At 44.9% G+C, this 25,744-nt stretch overlaps 1 protein-coding gene across 1 annotated transcript; it reads right to left on the bottom strand.

Annotated features, from left to right (window-relative positions):
• Positions 1–164: 164 nt before the first annotated feature.
• Positions 165–14,910, bottom strand: taf1a (TATA-box binding protein associated factor, RNA polymerase I, A). Its single transcript, XM_002940699.5, has 10 exons — positions 14,646–14,910; positions 11,186–11,352; positions 10,169–10,282; positions 9,197–9,395; positions 8,852–8,982; positions 7,853–8,011; positions 7,024–7,090; positions 4,280–4,403; positions 3,975–4,129; positions 165–2,572 (listed from the first exon to the last, which is right to left on the bottom strand). Exons 1-10 carry the CDS (start codon positions 14,752–14,754, stop codon positions 2,406–2,408), a joined length of 1,392 nt encoding a protein of 463 aa, XP_002940745.3. The 5' UTR covers positions 14,755–14,910; the 3' UTR covers positions 165–2,405.
• Between the last annotated feature and the right edge of the window lie 10,834 nt (positions 14,911–25,744).

Here is a 25,744-nt window from a genome sequence, read left to right as displayed (position 1 = left end):
GACAGCAGAAAATTACCCCTACAATTCAGAACTAAAACTCCATATTTCCTACAGACAGCGAGTACACATCTATCATTTGTTACAAGGAATAAAACTCCATATTTCCTAGAGAGAGCGAGTACACATCTATCATCTGTTACAGTGAATAATACTCCCACACAGCAGAATGTAAATGGTTCTGTTTATGCCTTATTTCAACATTCAATAACAAAAACAAATTACACATTTAAATGATGTGAGGGTGCTGATCCAGCAGTACAAATGCATTTCCATAGGAAACTGGTCATTGGCCACTGTATGTCAAGTGTCTCCAGTATAAACACTGCAGGAAGAGCCTGTGCAATGCTCTCTGTGTCTCTGAGCGATGCGGCCATTGAGCTCACAGGGCAGTGGTTGTCAGACTCTCTCAATCCAAGTCCAGCGTGAAGGCATGCCCAGTGCCCCCTTTGGTCAGGGCCCATGTAATCAGTACAAACAGAGAAAATATTCTCCCCCCCCCCCCAATCTCACCCCAACTGATCTACAAGCTGGGCTTTGAGGTATATCTAGGAGAGCAAAGCTCCATTATTCCCAGTTTGCACTGCTCCAAGCACATTTATGAGGGGGGAGCACCACAGTTTAGGAACCCCTGTCATAAGGTAACCCCAAACCTCCAATCCGGCACTTAGCAGGTTACTGTTAATGTACCTGACCAATGTGCAAAGGCAGCACTGCACAAACTGGTACCTATGAAAACAGAGAAACACTGCAGGCATCTTAAAGAGGTAGATAACCTTTACATTAACTTTCAATATGATGTAGACATATTCTGAAATAATTTGCAATTGGTCTTTATTTTATATGGTTTTTCAGTTATTTAGCTTTTCATTCAGCAGCTTTCCATGTGGTATTTTAACAGCCATTTACTCTAGCAACCTGGCAGCGGTTTAAACAAGAGATGGGAATATGAATAGAAGAGGGCCTGCATAGAAAAGTAGCAAAAAGTAACAATTAGAATAATACTGTGCAGGGCAGAGGGGCACAGTCGTTCCAGGCGATTTTAACTTTAAAGGGGGCCCAACTGTACTACAGTTTTCTTCGTAGCTCGGTCCCCCTTTAATCAATTCCGGGACCTGTCATTGGGTCAGTGGGTAATCCGATTGGTTACGACCCATGCGTACACGTGACGTCAGTATGCACAGGGCGTAACCAATGGCTACCAATGTACTAGGGGGGCACTACTGGGCTGGCTGCTGATGGCGGCCCTGATACTGTAGCCTCACAGAGCAATAGTTTTTGGCTGCCGGGGTCTGTGACCCCCATTTGAAAGCTGGAAACAGGCAGAAGAAAAAGGCAAATAATTTGAAAAGCAAATAATGAAAACCAATTGCAAAGTTGCTAGGAATAGGGCATTCTATAACGTAGCGTAACCCTTAGGTGAAATTAAATATTCTGCCGAGCTAATTAAATTGGTAAGCTATTTGACACCTTAACAGTAGGTGTCACTGTATCTTTATGTCATGTATAAAGAAAAACCCTATCTGTGGCTAGTTTGAGAGACCAGCAACCCCTGTCTCTGGGGGAAGAGTGGTTTCTTCCAGAGTTTGAGAAAAGGAAGAGGACTTGTACTTCCTGCTGATTTTTGGGAGCTACAGGGACTGCTACAGACAGAGAGAGAACACAAATTGTTTAACTGTGTAGAGGGTAAGACGCCAGGGGAATCTTCTCTCAGTTGGGATTAGCCAGCTTGTGTTATAGGAGTGGGTCAGCACCCACTTTGTGCCAGTCAGGGTGGCCAAGCAGCCTAAAGCTCCAACAGGAGGTCAGTGGGTTAGATTCCATCTTAATATACACCGCAACATTTCTGATAATCCTCTCACTACAAACAGAGGGCCCAGCCCCACATTGGGTACCAATGATATAGCACTCTATCACAGTGTAGCACTATTATTATAGTATAAGGCCACAGCAGGGACTTTACAAACAGAGGGCCCAGCCCTGAGTGAGTGATTTAAAATAAGTGGAAATACCACTCCCAGCCTGCAAAAATCTGAATCTGAAAATTACCCCACACATAAGGCAAAGTAAATCTGGAGCTGCCCAAAAAAGAGAGTGACCTCCAATGGGCCAATCACAGCCTTGATTTCCACTTGAGAATCTGTTGCACTCTTCCTGCACCAAAATCACTCATAACCGGCGTGCAAAGCCATTAGCTACTTACCCCAAGTGTAACAGGGGTAAGTTTTATTGCTGCAAACGAGGTGTGTGTGTGTATGGGGGTATAGTACTCTGGTGATACTAAACCTGTACAATCGATCATTTTCTCTCTGCAGCATGAAATAAGCACATACAGTTTAGAATGGCTGAAATACCCTGCAGGCAGGAAACCAAATTCCTCCACATGAGCGCTTCCAAATGCTCTTCCACTAAGAAGCAGCTGTAGTTTTTCGGCACGTAAAGAACACAATCTGGCGCTGGGTCCGTCGTTCCACTAAGGAACAGCTGTGATTCTTCAGAAACGTCTTCATGGCTCTCACCTTTTTCATCTTGGTTTTTCTACCGAGGCGACAAACAGCTTTATAATAGGCGCAGCCTGTAATCAACACAAAGCGGTTTCTTTAATGGATAACCCCCTTCCTTTTAAAATTCACGTGTGTTCCTGGGAAATCCGGCGAGAAAATAACTGGCTATAAAGGCAGGGGGCAGACATATTTTTATTGACTAGTTTAAGACTTAATTAAAATAAGGAATGTGAGGGAGTTGCGCAATGCGGCTATAAACTCAATTACAGGCATTAAGGGGTTGCTCGCATGTCGTACGGTAACTTCTTTACTATCCTTTTTATGGCAAAGGGAAAATTAGGGGGCGGGGCAGAGAGGCATTGGTCATGGCTGCCGGGATCGCAGGGGCCCTTTTGGGGTAGAAATGTAGAAAGATGTTGTATACATTTGTTCTGTACTTGTGTTAGTTCTCATGCCCACACCCATGGGCACCCCAAGGGAACTGGGGGATATGGAGATTGTTCAGCAGATATTAGACATTTCAGAACAACTACAGCCCAACCTGCCCAAGCATCTCCATGCATAGCATCAGCATAGGTATTCTCCTGTACTTGGCACAATTCAGCAGGAACAGCCCCCTAAGTTTGCTCATAGCCTGTACAGAGAGATACCATAAAACTATGCAGCATAGGGAATCCCCTGTACTAAGCACAATTCAGCAGGAACAGCCCCCTAAGTTTGCTCATAGCCTGTACAGAGAGATACCATAAAACTATGGCAGCATAGGGATTCCCCTGTACTAAGCACAATTCAGCAGGAACAGCCCCCTAAGTTTGCTAATAGCCTGTACAGAGAGATACCATAAAACTATGGCAGTATAGGGATTCCCCTGTACTAAGTACAATTCAGCAGGAACAGCCCCCTAAGTTTGCTAATAGCCTGTACAGAGAGATACCATAAAACTTTGGCAGCCCAAATATAGAGGAGAGCACCATAAAGCAGAATTCTGCTAAAATGCTATTTATTTCAGACCAAAATACACAATATGTTTCGGGCAATGTGACGCCCTTTATCACTTGATAAAGGGCGTCACATTGTCTGAAACATGTTGTGTATTTTGGTCTGAAACAAATACCATTTTAGCAGAATTCTGCTTTATGGTGCTCTCCTCTATATTTGGATTGTATTGAAGGGCTTAGCGGTGTGCCTTGCGAGGATTGATGCATCAAGCCTGAGTAAGAGGCTGTGCGGTTGAATACCTATTTGTTAAAACTATGGCAGCATAGGGATTCCCCTGTACTAAGCACAATTCAGCGGGAACAGCCCCCTAAGTTTGCTCATAGCCTGTACAGAGAGATACGATAATGCTATATTAGGACAGAAAGCTAGTGTATTTTGCAGAATTAATCAGGAAAACAAAAGGTTATAGTGGCCCTAAGAGAACAAATATACTTGCCCCCAGTTAGAGAGCCAATACGAATGGTGGAGAGTTACCTGGTCCTAATAAAATCCCAGCAGCCAAGGCTTTCTTCATTGCCAGTTTCGGGATTTCCTTCCATTCTTTTTTTGCATGGAACTCAGTAAAATGGTAAAGAGGCCACCAGCTGCGTCTTGATTTCCACTGATCCTCAATCCACAAGTCCTGATTTCTGGAGAGAAAATGGGACAAACAAACAGTGGGTAAAACACCAGACTCAATTCACAAAAATAGTATATATCAAAGCTGCTGAAGGATGCTGGGTATTATCAATTTGCTTCCTTCTAACATGACACTGGGTAAAGGTGAGCAGGCCATTTACCTTTTCAGACTTGTCTTGAGCCGCTTTCCTATTTGCCGCCAAGCTTCCATACTGTACCCCCAACCGGAAAAATCCAGGAGATCAAACAGAACTTTCAGCGCGAGTTGGTGATGCTCTTCTGACTCTGAGACCAACAGAAACACATGCAATCAGTAGAAGAAAAGATTCTTTCATCCCATCATTCCTCAATGGTTAACTGAAAGATACTGTATGTAACATTACAAACTGGCCCAAGGCCCTTTCTCAGCATGTGTGGCCTGATTGGCCAATTAAGATCGGACGCAACTGCATATTCTGCCTCCAACTGTACATTAGTTGTAATTTCTAGGGGGTCCAGGCCAGTAATGGTATCCAATATGCCATGCAAGTCTTTATTCCATAGTAACCCCAGAAAAGTCAGTAAGCACACTTTATAGTAGGCCTCACTTACCAACCCCTTTGGTGCAAAGGCAAAATTGTCCCCTTTATAGCCCACGCCCAGAGCAGTTGTGCCAGTAGGATTGGCAGTTCAAGGTGAAGAGCTGTTGGGCACAAGGCACAGTACAGTACTACCGAGCCTGCAAGTCTGATTGAAATCCCTGCTGGTGGGAAACCCTGCAGTTGAATTGTTTTGCTTGTAAATTTGTAAAAACAATTCAGAAAATACTGAAATGCTCATGTGGAACACTTAAAAATACAGTAGTTTCCACCTTATAAATCAGGGCAGACAAAAAAAATACACAATGGGGACTTGTTCAGATTTCAGATGTTTTCATTTAAAATGGAAATCTTAGCATATGGGTTTCAGATATCTGGTGAAATACAAGAGAAGTGCCCCCAGAAGGATGCTCCCCCCATGTACATCCGATTTGTCTCCGGAGATTCTACTACTGGATTTGCAGTATATTACGCCACTATTATTGGCCACTATAATTGCCATCCGGTGGCCCAAAAGAAAAGTACACTTTCAGTCATTTAATTCAATTGCACCAAAAGAATTGATGCTACTCAGTCTCTACTTTGGTGTTGACCTAGCCAGTAAAAGTAATTTTTGATTGATTGTTTCGTTGGATACAATATTTAAGACAGACAACAGTGACAGAGACGGGTAAGGGCAAGGCAACTTAAGCCTTGCCTAATGCTGTAATATAAGTGATCACAATCATGGTACTTAAAGGGATTCTGTCAGTACTTATTTCTAAATGACACTGTTACACAGCAAATAGTTCCCTCTGCCATTTAACATTTTATTCTTGAACCAACAAATGTATTTGTAGCTGTAATATTGGTGTGTAGGCGCCATCTCAGTGCATTGTGCCTGAGTCTGAGCTTTCAGCCAGCGCTACACATTAGAACTGCTTTCAGCTAACCTATTGTTTCTCCTACTCCCATGTAACTGGAGGAGTCCCAAGCCGGACTTGGCTTTCTTACTATTGAGTGCTATTCTGATACCTACTGGGAGCTGCTATCTTGCTCCCTTCCCATTGTTCTGCTGATCGTCTGCTGGGAGTGAGGGGGGGGGATATCACTCCAACTTGCAGCGCAGCAGTAAAGTGTGAGTGAAGTTTATCACCCTGGGAAATGAAGCATATGGCTAGCCCCATGGGAAAAACATATTACAATGCAGGATTCTGCTGGAGAAGCTCTATTAACTGATGGGTTTTAAAAAACAAAAAAAAACATGTTTTCCCGCGACAGTATTCCTTTGAAATGCACTTTAGGTTGCAAAATTTGAGATTTTGAAACATGTTCTTCTATTTGCAGCATTCTTTTTATAGTATCCACAAAGCAGTACTTGGGCACGTAGGAATATCTCAATGTTTAAGGTATCCATAGAGCAGCACAGGGAAGTATTTCAGTGGTACTAGGGCATGTGGAAATATCTCCATTAAGGTATCCACAGCACAGTAGAATCAGTCGGCGTATTTCACCCATGGTTGAGTCTGCAACCCAGGCAGATCGCAGGGGAATAAGTCTGTAACACAGCACTAGTTCAGTTGGCAATAAATACTGGGATGAAGATTAAATGGGAGTGGGGGCAGGGTACCAAGTCTGAAGAAGGCAGACCAGTCGTTATTGCAGTCAGTAAACATATGTAGAAATCAGTTGCTAAGACGGGGCTGCTGGAGCAATAATACTGTAGCGCAGGGAGTTCAGATCATATGCATGAAACATGTTGTGCATGTAATAAACACTTCACAACAGAGTTTCTGAATGTGCCTGCTTCCACTTATTTATATTTCCCTACAAGTTCTTCATGCTAAGGACTGCGGCAAGGGAGCAGAGTGCAGCAGAACTATCCCCGAGTGTGCCATGTCTGTTAGTGGGGGATCAGTTGTTAGAACTGGGTAGGGAGGCTGGATCAGTCTATAGCAGTGGTCCCCAAACTACGGCCCGCGGGTTGGAACCGGCCCCCGCTGCGTCCTCCCACCTGGCAGTGGAGAGAGAGGACTCAGCGGGAAGCGGAACAGGGAAGCTGAGATGAAGGACGGACCGGGGGAACTGGTACAGGTAGGACACACCGGGGGGCGGCGGTGGCGGGTGGGATATGAAAGAGAGGGCATTTCCCCACCCCCCAGCAGTGGAGGTGGTTCTTTGTGCTAGTGATGGAATTTGTTTTGTACATGGATGTTGTATTACCCATACAGAATCCCTTGTGTGGATATCTATAATATGTGATTCATACAAGGCCTCTAGGACAGGTTTCTGAGCCTGCCAGTTATATCACAATAACACATGCAAAGACAGGAATATAACTTTCCTACCAGATTGCTTCAGGAGGTCACAGAATTCCAGCATGAGTTTGTGCGATGGAACCCTGGTGTGCAAGTCCTGCAAAGAAACAAAACACCAATGAATAAGGAGAGTCCTTGTTCAGCGCCATATTAATCTACAGGTTCTAAAAGTTACATTCAATCTACAGAGATTAGCAAAGATGCATTTGTGTCAGCCAATAGGAGCCGCAAAGACACTTTGGCACAAAGAAGTGCATATAAAGGAATGACTGAAATAAACATTAAGGCTGAGGAGGACAGTAAATGAGTTTATTCCCTGCAGATCCCGTTGTTTGCAGCTGTACTGACCCTGATTTACTGGTGTGGAGCAATGCCTTACATTATCCTGCAGACACATATGAAACCTGTGGAATCTGTTTCACAAGCACCGGTTACATTTAAAAGACACATTGAATTATTTAGGGCCTGTGGCTGCACGTACACATTCATTAAGCAGTTTTCTACTTTATCGCGTGCATTCAGCGCACAGGGAGAGCAGCTAAGCTGAAACAGATCTGCAAGCCCGGTATGTGCAGTGGGGAACACTGCCCTCTGCTGGATTTAGAACGCAAATCCATTAGGGTTTCTATCACATAATCATCCATGTCAGAAAAGCATCAACCCAATCATGTTTCCAATACAACTCAAGACAAATTTACTAACACCCTATAACATAGAAGGCTGTTTGTTAACCACATGACCCAATGGTGCCCAGCTGAGAGGCTGCGATAGATTCTGATCTCTGTTGAAACCAACCAGAAAATCTTCCCCCAAAGTCATAATAAAGAGCACAAACACCCAAAATTGATGGAAAAATTACCATTAACACATTTATAAGAGCTTCGTTTGAGGCCTCATTCCTTTTTAGAAACTCGTACAAATACACAAATGCATTGGGATTGGCAGGGAATTTGGGATCATATGCATAGTCCCTCAGGATCTGTTCCACCTCCTCCTTTTCTTCAGAAGACTCTAAAAGCTGGGGGGAAACACACACACAAACATATTATGATGTCGTACTGAAGCAGAATTCTTCACTTATTCAGATAAATAATGCCTCTATTTTGTCTGGTCCTAATGCTGCAGAGCTCTGCCCTGCTTTATGGCTGAGATTCTAGCTATCTGTATAACAGAGCATTCTGTCACAGTGGCACAGATCCTATCTGATCCCCCCATTGTAAGCAGCAGTCCTGCCCTGCTTTATGGCTGAGATTCTAGCTATCTGTATAACAGAGCATTCTGTCACAGTGGCACAGATCCTATCTGATCCCCCCATTGTAAGCAGCAGTCCTGCCCTGCTTTATGGCTGAGATTCTAGCTATCTGTATAACAGAGCATTCTGTCACAGTGGCACAGATCCTATCTGATCCCCCCATTGTAAGCAGCAGTCCTGCCCTGCTTTATGGCTGAGATTCTAGCTATCTGTATAACAGAGCATTCTGTCACAGTGGCACAGATCCTATCTGATCCCCCCATTGTAAGCAGCAGTCCTGCCCTGCTTTATGGCTGAGATTCTAGCTATCTGTATAACAGAGCATTCTGTCACAGTGGCAATGACCCTACTTGAAACCCACTGTATATAATTATTTCCTGCTTTATGCCTTCTTTAAATAGCCTTTTTCTCCTTTATCCCTAACCTGCTTATATAACAGGGCAACAGATCTATTTAAAAAAAATCTTATCAAGGCAAGAAAACCAAATATTTTGGGAAACTAGATATATTTAGTTACAGAGACCAATCTTTAATAAATAGGAGTATAGTCTATACAAATACTGAAGTACTAACAGAAAAATTTTAAAATAAAAAGGTTCAGCTTACATCTATGTAGCACAGGACAAAAGGATCCCAAACACCAGGAAACTTAAGAATTCCTTGGAAAGCAGCCTTTGCTTGTTGCTGGAAGATACACATTTCCTTGACAGCATTTAATTGGGTTGCATAACTCATATCTAAGGAAACACACAAATACAAGAGGTACATTTAAATTACACCATTCTAGCGTATTACGGAGTGTCCCCTAAATCTAGACACATTTTGCTTTCACTTATTTCTATACATATAATATTATATGTTAAAAAAGTAAGACATAGGTTGACCATAAGAATACAATACACCAAAGCAAAGAAATAAAAATTAACAGAATAACAACCTTTTACAACTTACCCCCCTGAGTAATTGCCGCCTTCTTCTCCAGCCAAGACCGGTAGTCTAGAATCCCTCTGTATGCCTGAATGAGCTTGATCGTGTTCTCCTGGGAGAGAGAGGCCCGGCCATACTTCCAGCTTTCAGCAGTAGTTGCGGCTAAAAGAGCCTCATCCTTGCTGCCATTGCACAGCAGAAAAAAGACATGTTCTAGGCTTATCTGCATTACAACAAAAAGCATTCTGGTTAGACAGGTAAGGAATCTCTTATCCAGAGAGTAGATATATAGAAATCCATTTTAGGCAAATAATTAGATTTTTTTTTTTTTGTTTTGGGATGGGTGTCACATTGCTTCCTTGTAGAATGTAGTTAATTGTGTGGCAGGCATACCTGTACTTCTACATAAGCATGGAAACAGCCATATTGCCTACAGTGACAGTACAGTATGAATATATAGATTTCTCTGCATATACTTGCATTTATACACGTGGGGTGGCATCTGCCATTATATTTCCTTTAAATCAGGGCTCCCCAACCTTTCTTACTTGTGAGCCTCAGTCAAATGTAAAAAGACTTGGGGAGCAACACAAGCACCATAAACGTTCATGGAGGAGCCAAATAAGGGCTGTGATTGGCTATTAGGCAGCCTCTATGCACACTATCAGCTTACAGGGGCTTTATTTGGTAGGAAATCTTGTTTTTATTCAACCAAAACTTGCCCCCAAGTCAGCAATTCAAAAATAACTCCCTGGTTTGGGGGCACCGAGAGCAACATCCAAGGGGTTGGTGAGCAACATGTTGCCCCTGAGCCACTGGTTGGGGATCACTGCTTTAAAGAATACAATATTACATGTAGGAGTGACAGCTGCCCAATCATTTCTTTAAAAAAAAAAAAACACTCAGGGCACTGATATTTTTTCTTTTCCTGTTTATTTGCATTAAAGCGGAAGCTGCCACACTGTTTCCAAGAGTCTAAAACATTCCAGAGTGTACCTTGAGGTAGCTTCTTATGCCGACATTCTTAATTCGCTCGTAGAACAAGCCGACATCTTCCACTGTACTTCTAGGGTGATTTAGGAGGATCTCACTGCCAAGTCTCCAAATGATCTGTGGACAAAAAAAAAAAAAACATTTGAATGAAGGACATGTAATAGCATACCCCTGTGCTATTAATAGGGTGATATTCTTAATGGATAACTAAGGCTTTTATTTTGAAATCTCCCTGCAGTCAGTCTTGTGTGGTTTCTAAATCACAAGCAGCTCAAATGCAGATCTTTTAGCTACTTCCTATTCTAGCATGTAACTCTGCTCCATTTTCTTTTTGGACCTTTCCTTCTCTCTTTGACTATGAAGATGGTCAAAAAGGGGCGTGCTGCACGTGCCCAAAGGTGACCATACACGTAGCAATTTCCCACCCTCCACTGGCTTTCAGGGCTGAATAGTCAGATATGGAGGTAAAAACAACAGAAATTCTACCTCCTTCTGCCGATTCAGCCCTGAACGTAGATATTGCTCAGGCTCCTTCAATGGTGCCCAGTCAAAAACTTTTAACCCGTCCGATAGACGAGTCTACCAATATCAACAACCTTTTGCAATATTGGTCGCCTCGTCGAGCCGCCATACACGCACTGAATATTGTATGAAACAAGGTTTTGTTCAATATTATTGGTGCGTGTATGGCCAGCTTAAATGATACAATTGAATTTACGCATTCAGATTAGCCAGAACATGGACAGTTGACTTTCACTTCACCAGATGTTGATTGGCCAAACTGATCCTGCGTTTGTCCTAGTCTGGAATTCCATCACACCCCTATATAATTCAATGTTACCGTACGATTTATTGGTTTCCTGACTGATTTAAAACGTGATTGGTTAATATGTGTATGACTATTACTGTATATAGGGTGTGAAGAGTTCTAGAATTTAGACAGGGAGAAGCAAATAAAGAGACAGCTGCTTCCAATACACGTTTTAGCTTTTTTATTTAAAAAAATACATTTGGCCATACCTCCGGAGCACACCTCTGCCTCTCGGTGGTCCCATCTTCAAGAGTCTGCAAATAGCTCAGCATAAGTTCAGCCGCTTTCTCCCACTGGCTCTTGGCTATGGCTTCATGAATGAGGCAGAAGCACAGGTCTACGGTGTGACGGTAAGTGGTTCCTTTTGAAAGATACCCTGCAAGGATTTGTCGGAGAAGAAATAAACTCAGTTTTACTAATGGCAGCATCCGTTGCACAAACACGAGGAAAAGAAGAATTTACCTATGGTAAATTTTAGGTGCAAAGGCATCAAGAATTATGGCCGAACCCTGGATTCGGTGCATCCCTAATACGCAGAAAGCCAAACAGTAAGAAACAAAGGTAGGGGGATGCCGTCATAGCACTTACAGTTTTTTTCACAGGCTACTGCAACGTTAATTTTGGCGCAGGCGTGCGAGTGCTGGACCCCAATCTGCTCTGGCCTCAAAACTTATTTTGTGTTAAAGGAGACATATTGGATAAATACAAAAATTTTTATCTTGTAGGCAATTATAAATAATATATGGTGCTGGTTTCACTTTGCTCTTAAGATTAATAAGGTCTGTAAATATTAACCCTTAATTGGAGCTCCCTATAGATCCTATCAAGTCTGTGTTTCAAATGAGGGGTAGGCGTGTCCGAACGGTCCCTGCCAGATGCACAGTAGGAGGGGAGTAGCCAATCACAGCCCTGCACTCACACAAGCACAGACAGGCTTCAGTTCCCTATCAGGTCAGCCTAGCTGCTGATTGTTGGTTCCTATCCTACAGTGCAGTATACCGAGTGCTGCTGGCCCCCCTGCACATCCAAAGAACTCAGCCAGCAGGAAGTGGAACAGATGGGCGGGACTACTGGGACTTTTAAAAGCACAATCCTTCCATATTTAGAGGAGTATAATACACTGGTACATTCATAATTTTAACATGATATGTCTCCTTTATGAGGGCTAAATGTATCAGTTTACTGAGGGCAGAGGTTCCCTATATACAATTTAGCAACTCTACAGCCACACCAGGCCCAGACTGGCAATCTGTGGGTTCTGGCCAATGCCTCTGGGTACTGGGAATGCCAGAGGGGCTGCTGTAAGGTACCACAGACAGTCACTATTTATTGGGCTGGGGGGGCGTTTGTGCCTCTGGGTACTGGGAATGCCAGGGGGGCTGTAAGGTGCCACAGACAGTCACTATTTATTGGGCTGGGGGGGGGGCTGTTTGTGCCTCTGGGTACTGGGAATGCCGGGGGGCTGTAAGGTGCCACAGACAGTCACTATTTATTGGGCTGGGGGGGCTGTTTGTGCCTCTGGGTACTGGGAATGCCAGGGGGGCTGTAAGGTGCCACAGACAGTCACTATTTATTGGGCTGGGGGGGGCTGTTTGTGCCTCTGGGTACTGGGAATGCCAGGGGGGCTGTAAGGAGCCACAGACAGTCACTATTTATTGGGCTGGGGGGGAGCTGTTTGTGCCTCTGGGTACTGGGAATGCCAGGGGGGCTGTAAGGTGCCACAGACAGTCACTATTTATTGGGCTGGGGGGGGGGCTGTTTGTGCCTCTGGGTACTGGGAATGCCGGGGGGCTGTAAGGTGCCACAGACAGTCACTATTTATTGGGCTGGGGGGGGGGCTGTTTGTGCCTCTGGGTACTGGGAATGCCAGGGGGGCTGTAAGGTACTACAGACAGTCACTATTTATTGGGCTGGGGGGCTGTTTGTGCCTCTGGGTACTGGGAATGCCAGGGGGCTGTAAGGTGCCACAGACAGTCACTATTTATTGGGCTGGGGGGGGGGCTGTTTGTGCCTCTGGGTATTGGGAATGCCAGGGGGGCTGTAAGGTGCCACAGACAGTCACTATTTATTGGGCTGGGGGGGGGGGCTGTTTGTGCCTCTGGGTACTGGGAATGCCAGGGGGGCTGTAAGGTGCCACAGACAGTCACTATTTATTGGGCTGGGGGGCTGTTTGTGCCTCTGGGTACTGGGAATGCCAGGGGGGCTGTAAGGTGCCACAGACAGTCACTATTTATTGGGCTGGGGGGGCTGTTTGTGCCTCTGGGTACTGGGAATGCCAGGGGGGCTGTAAGGTGCCACAGACAGTCACTATTTATTGGGCTGGGGGGGCTGTTTGTGCCTCTGGGTACTGGGAATGCCAGGGGGGCTGTAAGGTGCCACAGACAGTCACTACTAAGGGGTATACTTACATACCCCCCAACTGTCCCGCATTGCGGGACATTCATGGAACTATCCGGCACAGCAGGATGCGCTTGCTGTAGCCGGATGTTCTTGCTTCGTCGGCTGCTTCGTTATGCCTCTCCTTGTGCAGCGCTACAGGCCCTTTTATAAGGTTGCGCCTGTGGGTGTGACGTCATTACGCATGGGCGCAACCTTATAAAAGGGCCTGTCGCGCTGCACAAGGAGAGGCATAACGAAGCAGCAGAAGAAGCCTGCGCCTATGGGAGGTACTGTGAATGGGGGGCCACTGTGATCGGGGGGGCCACTGTGATCGGGGGGGACACTGTGATCGGGGGGGACACTGTGATCGGGGGGGACACTGTGATCGGGGGGGACACTGTGATCGGGGGGGACACTGTGATCGGGGGGGACACTGTGATCGGGGGGGACACTGTGATCGGGGGGGACACTGTGATCGGGGGGACCTGTGGGGGGGGACACTGTGATCGGGGGGGACACTGTGATCGGGGGGACACTGTGATCGGGGGGACACTGTGATCGGGGGGGACACTGTGATCGGGGGGGACACTGTGATCGGGGGGACACTGTGATCGGGGGGACGGCTACTGTGTATGGGGGGCTACTGTGTATGGGGGGCTACTGTGTATGGGGGGCTACTGTGTATGGGGGGCTACTGTGTATGGGGGGGCTACTCTGTATGGGGGGGCTACTCTGTATGGGGGGGTTACTCTGTATGGGGGGGTTACTGTGTATGGGGGGGCTACTGTGTATGGGGGGGCTACTGTGTATGGGGGGGCAAAACTGGTACTTAGTTATAACTGACTGCCTTCTCTCTATACTTGTATTTATATGTAGGAGTTGCTATATTGTTTTCCTTAGGTAGTACAGTATGAGGGTATAGCACATTTTCGTCTGCGCCCGCCATTTCATCTATATAAAAGGGGTATTTTTTTTTAATGGGGTGTGGTAATTGGGGCGTGGCCACAAAAGGGGGCGTGATTAAAAAAAATGCCGCACTGCGCGCGCGCCAAATCTTTTTGTCCCTCTTTTCATTTTTCAAATGTTGGGAGGTATGTACTTATCATGCTGTGTAAAAAGTGGAGTAAAGCAGTACTGGTGATGTTACCCAGAGCAACCAATCAGCAATTAGATTTCAACAGTTAGAAAATCAAATCAAAGCATCTGATTGGCTGCTATATACAACAACACTGGTGATGTTTTACTCCACTTTTTACACAGCATGATCAATATACCCTTAAGTGTCTTTACCGTGGGGTTTCCTTCTTGGCACCGGCAGCTGGAGCCCCAGAACCTCCTCCTCACTCGGTCCCTCCTCGGAATCTTCCCTTTCCGCACTGCGTTCGCTGCTCCCATCCATCTCCCCTCGGTTACAATCAGACAAGCGGGCTGCTTCCCCCTCACACTGTGTTTACATTCCCCGCAGCGCCGCTTGCACTTCCAGCCCCAAGCATCCCGCAGGCATGTTCAGCCACACGCCGCTAGCCTCCTCTCGCGAGAATATGACGTCATGAACCACGTATAAAAGGGGCGGAGACGGCGCCAACTCGTCATTGGGTGAAGAGTTAGTCAGGCAATAGCTGGCAGTGGGGGCCGCTGACTGATTATTCTGCTCTCACAGATTCTGATTTTGTTAGAGAATAAATAAAGAAAATAACGACTGCTTTTTTCCTTCGTGTTTCCTTGCCATGGCCACTGCCCTTAGAAGCTTTATCCCCAGTGTTTGATGAAAAAACAAATATTTGCTTTCTCTGCTCCACAGAACATGTAAATGGGAACAAAAAAAACACTTTGTTTATATTTGTGGGTGAGGTAAATATGAAAAAAAGCTTTATTTTTCTGGTGATTACCAGCAATACCCACTACCCTCAGAGTCTGCTCCTGATATCCCAAACTTAGTATTTTATTTGAAGTTACACTGCCATGTTTTTGTGAATAATGGACATGGTTTTAATTTTTGATTTTTAAAAACCCTATAACCCACCCAGTTTTTCAATTATTGCCTCACTATTGTTACAGTTGGCCCATACAGAACATTTGGTCATTCCTTTCAGCTTTGATCCCTTTGGACATCCTTGTTACAGCCATACTAAGCAATAGGCAGCAATAGTTACAGCTATACTAAGCAATAGGCAGCAATAGTTACAGCTATACTAAGCAATAGGCAGCAATAGTTACAGCTATACTAAGCAATAGGCAGCTATAGTTACAGCTATACTAAGCAATAGGCAGCTATAGTTACAGCTATACTAAGCAATAGGCAGCAATAGTTACAGCTATACTAAGCAATAGGCAGCAATAGTTACAGCTATACTAAGCAATAGGCAGCAATAGTTACAGCTATACTAAGCAATAGGCAGCTATAGTTACAGCTATACTAAGCAATAGGCAGCAATAGTTACAGCTATACTAAGCAATAGGCAGCAATAGTTACAGCTATACTAAGCAATAGGCAGCAATAGTTACAGCTATACTAAGCAATAGGCAGCAATAGTTACAGCTATACTAAGCAATAGGCAGCTATAGTTACAGCTATACTAAGCAATAGGCAGCAATAGTTACAGCTATACTAAGCAATAGGCAGCAATAGTTACAGCTATACTAAGCAATAGGCAGCAATAGTTACAGCTATACTAAGCAATAGGCAGCTATAGTTACAGCTATACTAAGCAATAGGCAGCAATAGTTACAGCTATACTAAGCAATAGGCAGCAATAGTTACAGCTATACTAAGCAATAGGCAGCAATAGTTACAGCTATACTAAGCAATAGGCAGCAATAGTTACAGCTATACTAAGCAATAGGCAGCTATAGTTACAGCTATACTAAGCAATAGGCAGCAATAGTTACAGCTATACTAAGCAATAGGCAGCTGTAGTTACAGCTATACTAAGCAATAGGCAGCAATAGTTACAGCTATACTAAGCAATAGGCAGCAATAGTTACAGCTATACTAAGCAATAGGCAGCAATAGTTACAGCTATACTAAGCAATAGGCAGCAATAGTTACAGCTATACTAAGCAATAGGCAGCTATAGTTACAGCTATACTAAGCAATAGGCAGCTATAGTTACAGCTATACTAAGCAATAGGCAGCAATAGTGAACTGGATTTAGTCCCTAGGGCATTCGGGGCTTACTAACTAGGCTCCCAATTCTCTTCCTTGACCCCCTACATACAAAAGCTGGAACGACTGGTTGATTACAGGTAACTGTACCAGGCTTAAAGATCCAAGTTTGTGGATCTTAAGGGTGAAGACACACGGAGCTACTAGTAGCAGCTGCTTGTTGTGGCTACTAAAACAAACAATACTGATCATTTACTGATAATTGTCTCTATGTGTGTTTTAGCAGAGGCAATTCTCAGTATTGTCTATGGCAGGGGATTTTCTGGAGTTTAGTAGCCATGAAAAAGTAGCTGCTACTAGTAGCTCAGTGTGTCTTCACCCTTATTGTAAGGGACAGTCAAAGCCCTTAGTAACATTGGCCCAATAATATGTCTTAGCACAAATCATCTGTGCAAACCATTTATTTAAAACTACACCCTACATTTTCAATAATTTTCCTGAAAACTGTGTTTCCTTGTCAGGTCTTTTTCTGTTTTTCTCTTAGGCAAGTAAACGAAGTCCCACCTATTCTATAGTTACCCATCACATATTCAAAGTGACAGTAATAAATGAGACCCACCTGTCACTGTACACACACACATCACACAACAGCAGCGATAAAAAACTGTAGTACTGTTTTAGCCAGTTTCAAAAATAATTAAATAAAAACACAAATACAAGAGTACTGTAGAAATGATACCTATACTGGTTAACAATAAAAATACATTGCGAGCTTTCAGAGCTCTAAGGCCCCTTTATTTGGGCTGATGAAGGGGCCTTAGAGCTCGCAATGTATTTTTATTGTTAGCCAAAATAGGTATCATTTCTACAATACTCTACTTCTAATTTCTTGGCCAAAATCCACCCCATCTGCTGGATGGTGAATATCATTCAATCCTGTCACTGCACATTCAGGACGGCTCAGAAACTGCACTGTGTAAAAAAGGAGAGAAACTGTGCTTCATTGGCCTCCTGTGTACTGAGTCAAATTGGGTAGATCCCTGGGTCTAACAATCAGATCATACAGCAGAAGTCTGGATTTTGAAACCTGCCCACCGGCGGAGAAAGCACCAGTCTGCCCTGATTGGTGCCAATGGGCAACTGCAGATACAGATCCCGTAAATGCTCAACATAGGGGACTAATCCACGAGAGTCCGAAAAGCATCCGAATGCGTTTTTTTCGTAATGATCGGTATTTTGCGATTTTTTCGTAAATTGTCGCGACTTTTTTGTAGCCGTTACGACTTCTTCGTAAATTGCCGTGACTTTTTTGTAGCGTTACGACTTGCGCGAATTGTCGCCACTTTTTCATAGCCGTCGCGCCGAGTACGAAAGTTTCGGATTCATTCAAGCTTCAGTATCGTGACTTTCCTTGGGCCAGGTTGGAGCTGCAGAGTGCCATTGAGCCCTATGGGAGACTTTCCTTGGGCCGGGTTGGAGCTGCAGAGTGCCATTGAGCCCTATGGGAGACTTTCCTTGGGCCGGGTTGGAGCTGCAGAGTGCCATTGAGCCCTATGGGAGACTTTCCTTGGGCCGGGTTGGAGCTGCAGAGTGCCATTGAGCCCTATGGGAGACTTTCCTTGGGCCGGGTTGGAGCTGCAGAGTGCCATTGAGCCCTATGGGAGACTTTCCTTGGGCCGGGTTGGAGCTGCAGAGTGCCATTGAGCCCTATGGGAGACTTTCCTTGGGCCGGGTTGGAGCTGCAGAGTGCCATTGAGCCCTATGGGAGACTTCCCTTGGGCCGGGTTGGAGCTGCAGAGTGCCATTGAGTCCTATGGGAGGCTTCCAAAATCATGCAAAGTCTGAAAGTTTTGCCCGCCGTTTACGTGCGCTCAATATGAAAAAGTCGCGACAATATACGAGCAAATCGTAACGGCTACGAAAAAGTCACAACAATTCGCGCAAGTCGTATCGGCTGCAAAAAAGTTGCCATAATTTACGAAGAATTCGTAACGGCGACGAAAAAAAATCGTAAAAAATACGAAAAAGTCACAAAATGTTCGTTTCCAATCTGAATTTTTCCCATTCGGATTCGTGGATTAGTAAATGTGCCCCATAGGGTGGATAAAAGCAGACTGGCGTTTTCTGCATTGTTCGATGTCTAACACATTAGCCTTAAGCCCTACCAGAAAGTCTACAGAAATTTCCAAGTAAAATATCAACCTTTCTATAAGGGTTGTTTAATTTGTAAATAAGCAGACAAAGTAAGTAAATATTATTACAGTAAATGCTCTCAGAACACGTAAGTCACTGATGTTATTGTTTTTTTACACTTTTGTTTTCATCAAGAGTTATTCTTTATGTTCACCACTGCAGCAAATCCACTACATTTAATCTGCATCCTGGGGCAGATCATTTAGAGAGAAAAATGTAGATATAAAATAACACAAGTGTCATTGCAGTTAGATATGTTTGTTAATGTATTGCTATTACTGTTCTCTCATAGGCACAATCGCTTTTACTTTACATTTTAATCTATTTATTCAGAAGGTGTTTATTCATAAAGCTGTATCTGTCAGTGTCAGGGGCGGGCCAAGCCGACCGGGCGCCCTAGGCAACCCGGTCGGCCAACTCCGCCCACCTCCCCGCCCCCCCGAACGGCGCATGCGCACCAAAGCACAGGAGAAGGTGCAGGGGGGGGGGGGGGCGGAGCGATTAGATCGGTCATTGCCTCCGCCGCTAATGACAAGCGGCGGAGGCAATGACAAAGTAGCACTAGGGGTAGGCAGGAAAGGCTCCTGTCTGGCGCCCCTCAATCGTTGCACCCTAGGCAGCTGCCTCTTCTGCCTACCCCTAGTTCCGGCCCTGGTCAGTGTTACTTAGCTGTGTAGCATCTTCCATTGTAGATTTAGTTTAATGGTAGTTTGGCTCAGAAACTTTAATAAACTGTAGGGACCAGCAGAGGTCAGCACTGTTCCCACTAAGCAACTAAAATGCACGTAGAATTAAAGGAACATGGTAATTAAAATATAATTTCGTGTGAGCCTAAAATCAATGGATATTGGTTCAGTTTTATGGCTGAGATTCTAGCTATCTGTATAACAGAGCATTCACAGTGGCACAGATCCTATCTGATCCCCCCATTGTAAGCAGCAGTCCTGCCTTGCTTTATGGCTGAGATTCTAGCTATCTGTATAACAGAGCATTCTGTCACAGTGGCACAGATCCTATCTGATCCCCCCATTGTAAGCAGCAGTCCTGCCCTGCTTTATGGCTGAGATTCTAGCTATCTGTATAACAGAGCATTCTGTCACAGTGGCACAGATCCTATCTGATCCCCCCATTGTAAGCAGCAGTCCTGCCCTGCTTTATGGCTGAGATTCCAGCTATCTGTATAACAGAGCATTCTGTCACAGTGGCACAGATCCTATCTGACCCCCCCCCCCCCCCCCATTGTAAGCAGCAGTCCTGCCCTGCTTTATGGCTGAGATTCTAGCTATCTGTATAACAGAGCATTCTGTCACAGCGGCACAGATCCTATCTGATCCCCCCATTGTAAGCAGCAGTCCTGCCCTGCTTTATGGCTGAGATTCTAGCTATCTGTATAACAGAGCATTCTGTCACAGTGGCACAGATCCTATCTGATCCCCCATTGTAAGCAGCAGTCCTGCCCTGCTTTATGGCTGAGATTCTAGCTATCTGTATAACAGAGCATTCTGTCACAGTGGCACAGATCCTATCTGATCCCCCCATTGTAAGCAGCAGTCCTGCCCTGCTTTATGGCTGAGATTCTAGCTATCTGTATAACAGAGCATTCTGTCACAGTGGTACAGATCCTATCTGCAGGCCCGGATTTGTGGAAAGTTTATTGTGCATACGGAGCAATGGGGACCTCTCCCCCACTGCTCCGTATGCGATTGAAAAAGGCTGCGCATGCGCAATCGCGAGTTCGCGCATGCGCAGGGGGAGGTTCGCCGTTTGCGCATGCACAGGGGGGCGCGACAGAGAGGGGGCGGCCTCGGGGCGCCCGGCCAACAAATCCGGCCCTGCCTATCTGATCCCCCCCCCCCGCCATTGTAAGCAGCAGTCCTGCCCTGCTTTATGGCTGAGATTCTAGCTATCTGTATAACAGAGCATTCTGTCACACTGGCACAGATCCTATCTGATTCCACCCCCCCCCCCCCCCATTGTAAGCAGCAGTCCTGCCCTGCTTTATGGCTGAGATTTTAGCTATCTGTATAACAGAGCATTCTGTCACAGTGACACAGATCCTATCTGCCCCCCCCCCCATTGTAAGCAGCAGTCCTGCCCTGCTTTATGGCTGAGATTCTAGCTATCTGTATAACAGAGCATTCTGTCACAGTGACACAGATCCTATCTGATCCCCCCCCCCCGCCATTGTAAGCAGCAGTCCTGCCCTGCTTTATGGCTGAGATTCTAGCTATCTGTATAACAGAGCATTCTGTCACACTGGCACAGATCCTATCTGATTCCACCCCCCCCCCCCCCCCCCCCCATTGTAAGCAGCAGTCCTGCCCTGCTTTATGGCTGAGATTTTAGCTATCTGTATAACAGAGCATTCTGTCACAGTGACACAGATCCTATCTGCCCCCCCCCCCCATTGTAAGCAGCAGTCCTGCCCTGCTTTATGGCTGAGATTCTAGCTATCTGTATAACAGGGCATACTGTCACAGTGGCACAGACCCTATCTGATCCCCCCATTGTAAGCAGCAGTCCTGCCCTGCTTTATGGCTGAGATTCTAGCTATTTGTATAAAAGATTTGTCTGAACAAGACAGATTTTGTTGGAAATCTATATTTTTACATGAAGGAGGTCTGTCTCCTATAGCCCTTCAGCTGTTGTGAAACTACAACTCCTAGGATTCAACTATTAATGGGGAAGATGGGACAAAAGTTGGAGGGCAGTAGGCTGAATATCCATTTCATTGTTTTATTAAGTTCAGAGAACAACCTGCCTGCAGTGACTTAACCATCTCCTGTTTATTTAAAGAAACCCTAAGGGGGGATTGATATAATATTAAGATGTGTAATTAACAGCACAATAGCAAACAGTCTCATTAAACACAGTAAATTAAAACATTTGGGCCGCACCTGTTCATTTATTTCAGACACATATGAAATTGGAGGTAGGATTTTTTTTTTAACAAAACAAACATCCTGTTACTAAGAGGATGTATCATTATTACTGTTAAAGTGAGAAGCTATGAATTCTTCTCTTGGCTGCTTTATTCCCTCTCACAAGGCAAACATAATGCAATGACTTACCTGGCTGAGTAACCTATATCAGCCAATTAGCTGCTTTTGACTGGTCATTGGCAGGGGCATTATTTGTACCTCTGGGTACTGGGAATGCCAGGGGGGCTGTAAGGTGCCACAGACAGTCACTATTGGGCTGGGGGGGGCTGTTTGTTCCTCTGGGTACTGGGAATGCCAGGGGGGCTGTAAGGTGCCACAGACAGTCACTATTTATTGGGCTGGGGGGGCTGTTTGTGCCTCTGGGTACTGGGAATGCCAGGGGGGCTGTAAGATGCCATAGACAGTCACTATTTATTGGGCTGGGGGGGGGGGCTGTTTGTACCTCTGGGTACTGGGAATGCCAGGGGGGCTGTAAGGTGCCACAGACAGTCACTATTGGGCTGGGGGGGCTGTTTGTGCCTCTGGGTACTGGGAATGCCAGGGGGGTGTAAGGTGCCACAGACACTCACTATTTATTGGTATGGTGGGGGGGGGGGGGCTGTTTGTGCCTCTGGGTACTGGGAATGCCAGGGGGGCTGTAAGATGCCATAGACAGTCACTATTTATTGGTATGGTGGGGGGGGGGCTGTTTGTGCCTCTGGGTACTGGGAATGCCAGGGGGGCTGTAAGATGCCATAGACAGTCACTATTTATTGGGCTGGGGGGGGGGCTGTTTGTACCTCTGGGTACTGGGAATGCCAGGGGGGCTGTAAGGTGCCACAGACAGTCACTATTGGGCTGGGGGGGGCTGTTTGTGCCTCTGGGTACTGGGAATGCCAGGGGGGTGTAAGGTGCCACAGACACTCACTATTTATTGGTATGGTGGGGGGGGGGCTGTTTGTGCCTCTGGGTACTGGGAATACCAGGGGAGCTGTAAGGTGCCACAGACAGTCACTATTTATTGGGCTGGGGGGGGGCTGTTTGTGCCTCTGGGTACTGGGAATGCCAGGGGGGCTGTAAGGTGCCACAGACAGTCACTATTTATTGGGCTGGGGGGGGGCTGTTTGTGCCTCTGGGTACTGGGAATGCCAGGGGGGCTGTAAGATGCCATAGACAGTCACTATTTATTGGTATGGTGGGGGGGGGGGGGGCTGTAAGGGCCTCTGTGTGCTTTAAATGCCAGGGCCTAATTTGACTCTCAGTCCAGGCTTGATGGGATTACAGGAAGGTCTTCCAGAACTGCACCCAGGGTTAAACTGGTCACACTGCCTGTCACTGCAGCTCAGACCATCAGCCTTCTCTTTAGAAGGCCCATCATGGCTTCCCTCTGTGTCATCTGTTCTGGTTCTCCCACATCCTCACTGCAGTCTGTCCAGCATTCCCAGCCTCCCCAGTTCCTGCAGCCAGGCCTGGTCTGTGATTTAAAATAGGCCCAAACAGCCCAATAAATAGTGACTGACTATGGCATCTTATAGCTTTTGCCAGAATCCACAGATTGCCAGTCCAGGCCTGCCTGCAGCCCCCATTACTGTCCAATCTTAACATATACAGGTTTATTAACACCTGCCCCTACCTCCAACTTTTAAGGTGTCCATACACAGCGGATTTCAGCTGCCAATTCAGGTTCTTCAGACTGATTGGGCAACTCATCTGCCCGTATATGGGCACCACGGGCCTACCCGAGCGATATCTGCTCTAAAATCATCAAGATCTCGATCGGCAGGTTAGACTTTTCTGTCTGATAGGGGACCGCATGGGCTTGTTGATGCGGTCCTGGGTCCGACAGTCCATATACCCGCCCTAGGGCCAAATGATCGAATTAGCCCAATATCGCCCACTGTAGGTGGGCACGTCGAAAGCCAATTCGCTCATTTGGCAACCTTGCCAAACGAGTGTATCGCACCATGTATGGCCAGCTATATGTCCCAACTGGTCATATGGGGGATGATACCTTTTGTTCACATTATGTTGATAGTGTTTCTTGCATGCAGTGACAAGATGTATGTTTACTGTATTATGTGAATAGACTCTGAGAACTGATTTCTGATCATGAAATTACTTTATTCTTCTTTGTAAAAACCAGTGACATAGAGACAAACATAGGGTGAATGTAGTTGAAAATAGCTGTGGGGTCACCATTGAGTGTTGCATACCCACAACAGCAAATCAGACCTGTAGTACTTGACACAAAGGACAGAGGATCATTCCAGGCCTGATAGTACCAGATGAGTGCTATGTGGGATACTGAGAGTTCATTATTAAGCTTTATGTACCAGCATCCTCCTGCACAAAAGCACTACTCCTATCTCTACTGTTTCTACCTAGCTCTTTGCCGTAGCTACAGCAACATTATCACAGAGTCATGCTGGGCAATTAGGTGTAAGGTGGCTTGTTAAAAGTAATACATAACTTAAAAGTTTAATATTAACCTACAGACGTGATGTGAGGAGCTATTGCTGCATTACAGTGCAGGATTCTGATTGGGGCACAATCTACCTTGAGTTTTTATGTGTGTGCCTGGGAAAGGGGAATTAGATTGTAAGCTGTACTGAAGCAGGATGTTAAAGATTTTTTTTCAGCCCCCCCTCCCTTCAATTTTGGGACTAAGACAATTTTTCTGAAACTGCTTATCAGTACTGCTCTGCCTTTCCCCCAATAATTGCAGGGTCCTCTTGCTTTATAGTTATTCTCCTGATTTGGGTGCCTTGTGAGATGTACTAAAGGGGCCCCAGCAGGGTTGCTTCTTCCTAACAGCTGCTGCCCCCCCCCCCCATAATATTTGTCCTGGCTCTCACTCATAAACTTAAATATGCAGATAAATAAACTGCCATTAATTGTCATCTGTATACAAATAAGCTGAATATAAATGCTACTTTTTGTTTTTGGCTTTTTTTAAAGGGAGGAATATTTTTCCTTGGCCTTCATTTCTTATAACTTGTGGTTTTTGAATCATTCACCATTTTGTCCACAATCTCTCCAGTTTTGAATTGATAGGGTTGCTAGGGTCTAAATTACCTAGCAACCAGGCAGCGTTTTACCTTAGGGACTAGAATTTGAATAGGAGAGGGTTCAAATAAAAAGGGAATAAAAAATGGCAAGGAAAATAAAATTGGGGTCAGTGACCCCCCCATTTGAAAGCCTGAAAGTCAGAAGAAGAATACAAATTATTTAAAAACACTTAAAAAAGTAAAATACGAAGACCAACTGAAAAGTTGCTAAGAATTTGACGTGCTATAACATACTAAAGGTTCACTCGGAGGTGAACTACCCCTTTAATGTTAGCTATATATGTAAAGGAGAAATGAGGATGTTTTTCCCTTCTACCCATATAGATTGTAAGCTCTATGGGGCAGGGACCTCCATCCTCTTGTGTCTTTGACTCTTAACTTGTTGCAACTGTATTTATCTGTATTTATTGTTATACTGTGTAATTATCTATTATTATCTTAATAACCCCCTGTTTGTATTAATGTATTCTACAGTACAGCGCTGCGTACATAAGTAGCACTTTATAAATAAAGATATACATACATCCATAAATACTTCCCATCATGTAATGAGATATCACAACTTTACTAGCCAATTGTATATAAGTATAATTATTTCCCTTCTACTTCCCATCGTGTAATGACATCATATCACAACTTTACTAGCCAATTGTATATAAGTATAATTATTTCCCTTCTACTTCCCATCGTGTAATGACATCATATCACAACTTTACTAGCCAATTGTATATAGGTATAATTATTTCCCATCTACTTCCCATAATGTAATGACATCATATCACAACTGTACTAGCCAATTGTATATAAGTATAATTATTTCCCTTCTACTTCCCATCGTGTAATGACATCATATCACAACTTTACTAGCCAATTGTATATAGGTATAATTATTTCCCTTCTACTTCCCATCGTGTAATGACATCATATCACAACTTTACTAGCCAATTGTATATAGGTATAATTATTTCCCTTCTACTTCCCATCGTGTAATGACATCATATCACAACTTTACTAGCCAATTGTATATAGGTATAATTATTTCCCTTCTACTTCCCATCGTGTAATGACATCATATCACAACTTTACTAGCCAATTGTATAT

Source organism: Xenopus tropicalis, chromosome 5 (genome assembly GCF_000004195.4).
Source record: "Xenopus tropicalis strain Nigerian chromosome 5, UCB_Xtro_10.0, whole genome shotgun sequence".
Classification (NCBI taxonomy): domain Eukaryota; kingdom Metazoa; phylum Chordata; class Amphibia; order Anura; family Pipidae; genus Xenopus; species Xenopus tropicalis.
The sequence above is the reverse complement of the archived record's forward strand: the minus strand, read 5'-3'. Positions and strand labels throughout refer to the sequence as shown.

Coding starts and splice junctions, on each gene's coding strand:
- taf1a (XM_002940699.5), bottom strand. CDS start 14,754: ATGGATGGGAGCAGCGAACGCAGTGCGGAAAGGGAAGATTCCGAGGAG. Junction 11,353..14,645: donor GCCAAGAAGGAAACCCCACG/GTAAAGACACTT, acceptor AAATCCTTGCAG/GGTATCTTTCAAAAGGAACC. Junction 7,091..7,852: donor CTCTTATAAATGTGTTAATG/GTAATTTTTCCA, acceptor GTTTCTTTGCAG/GACTTGCACACCAGGGTTCC.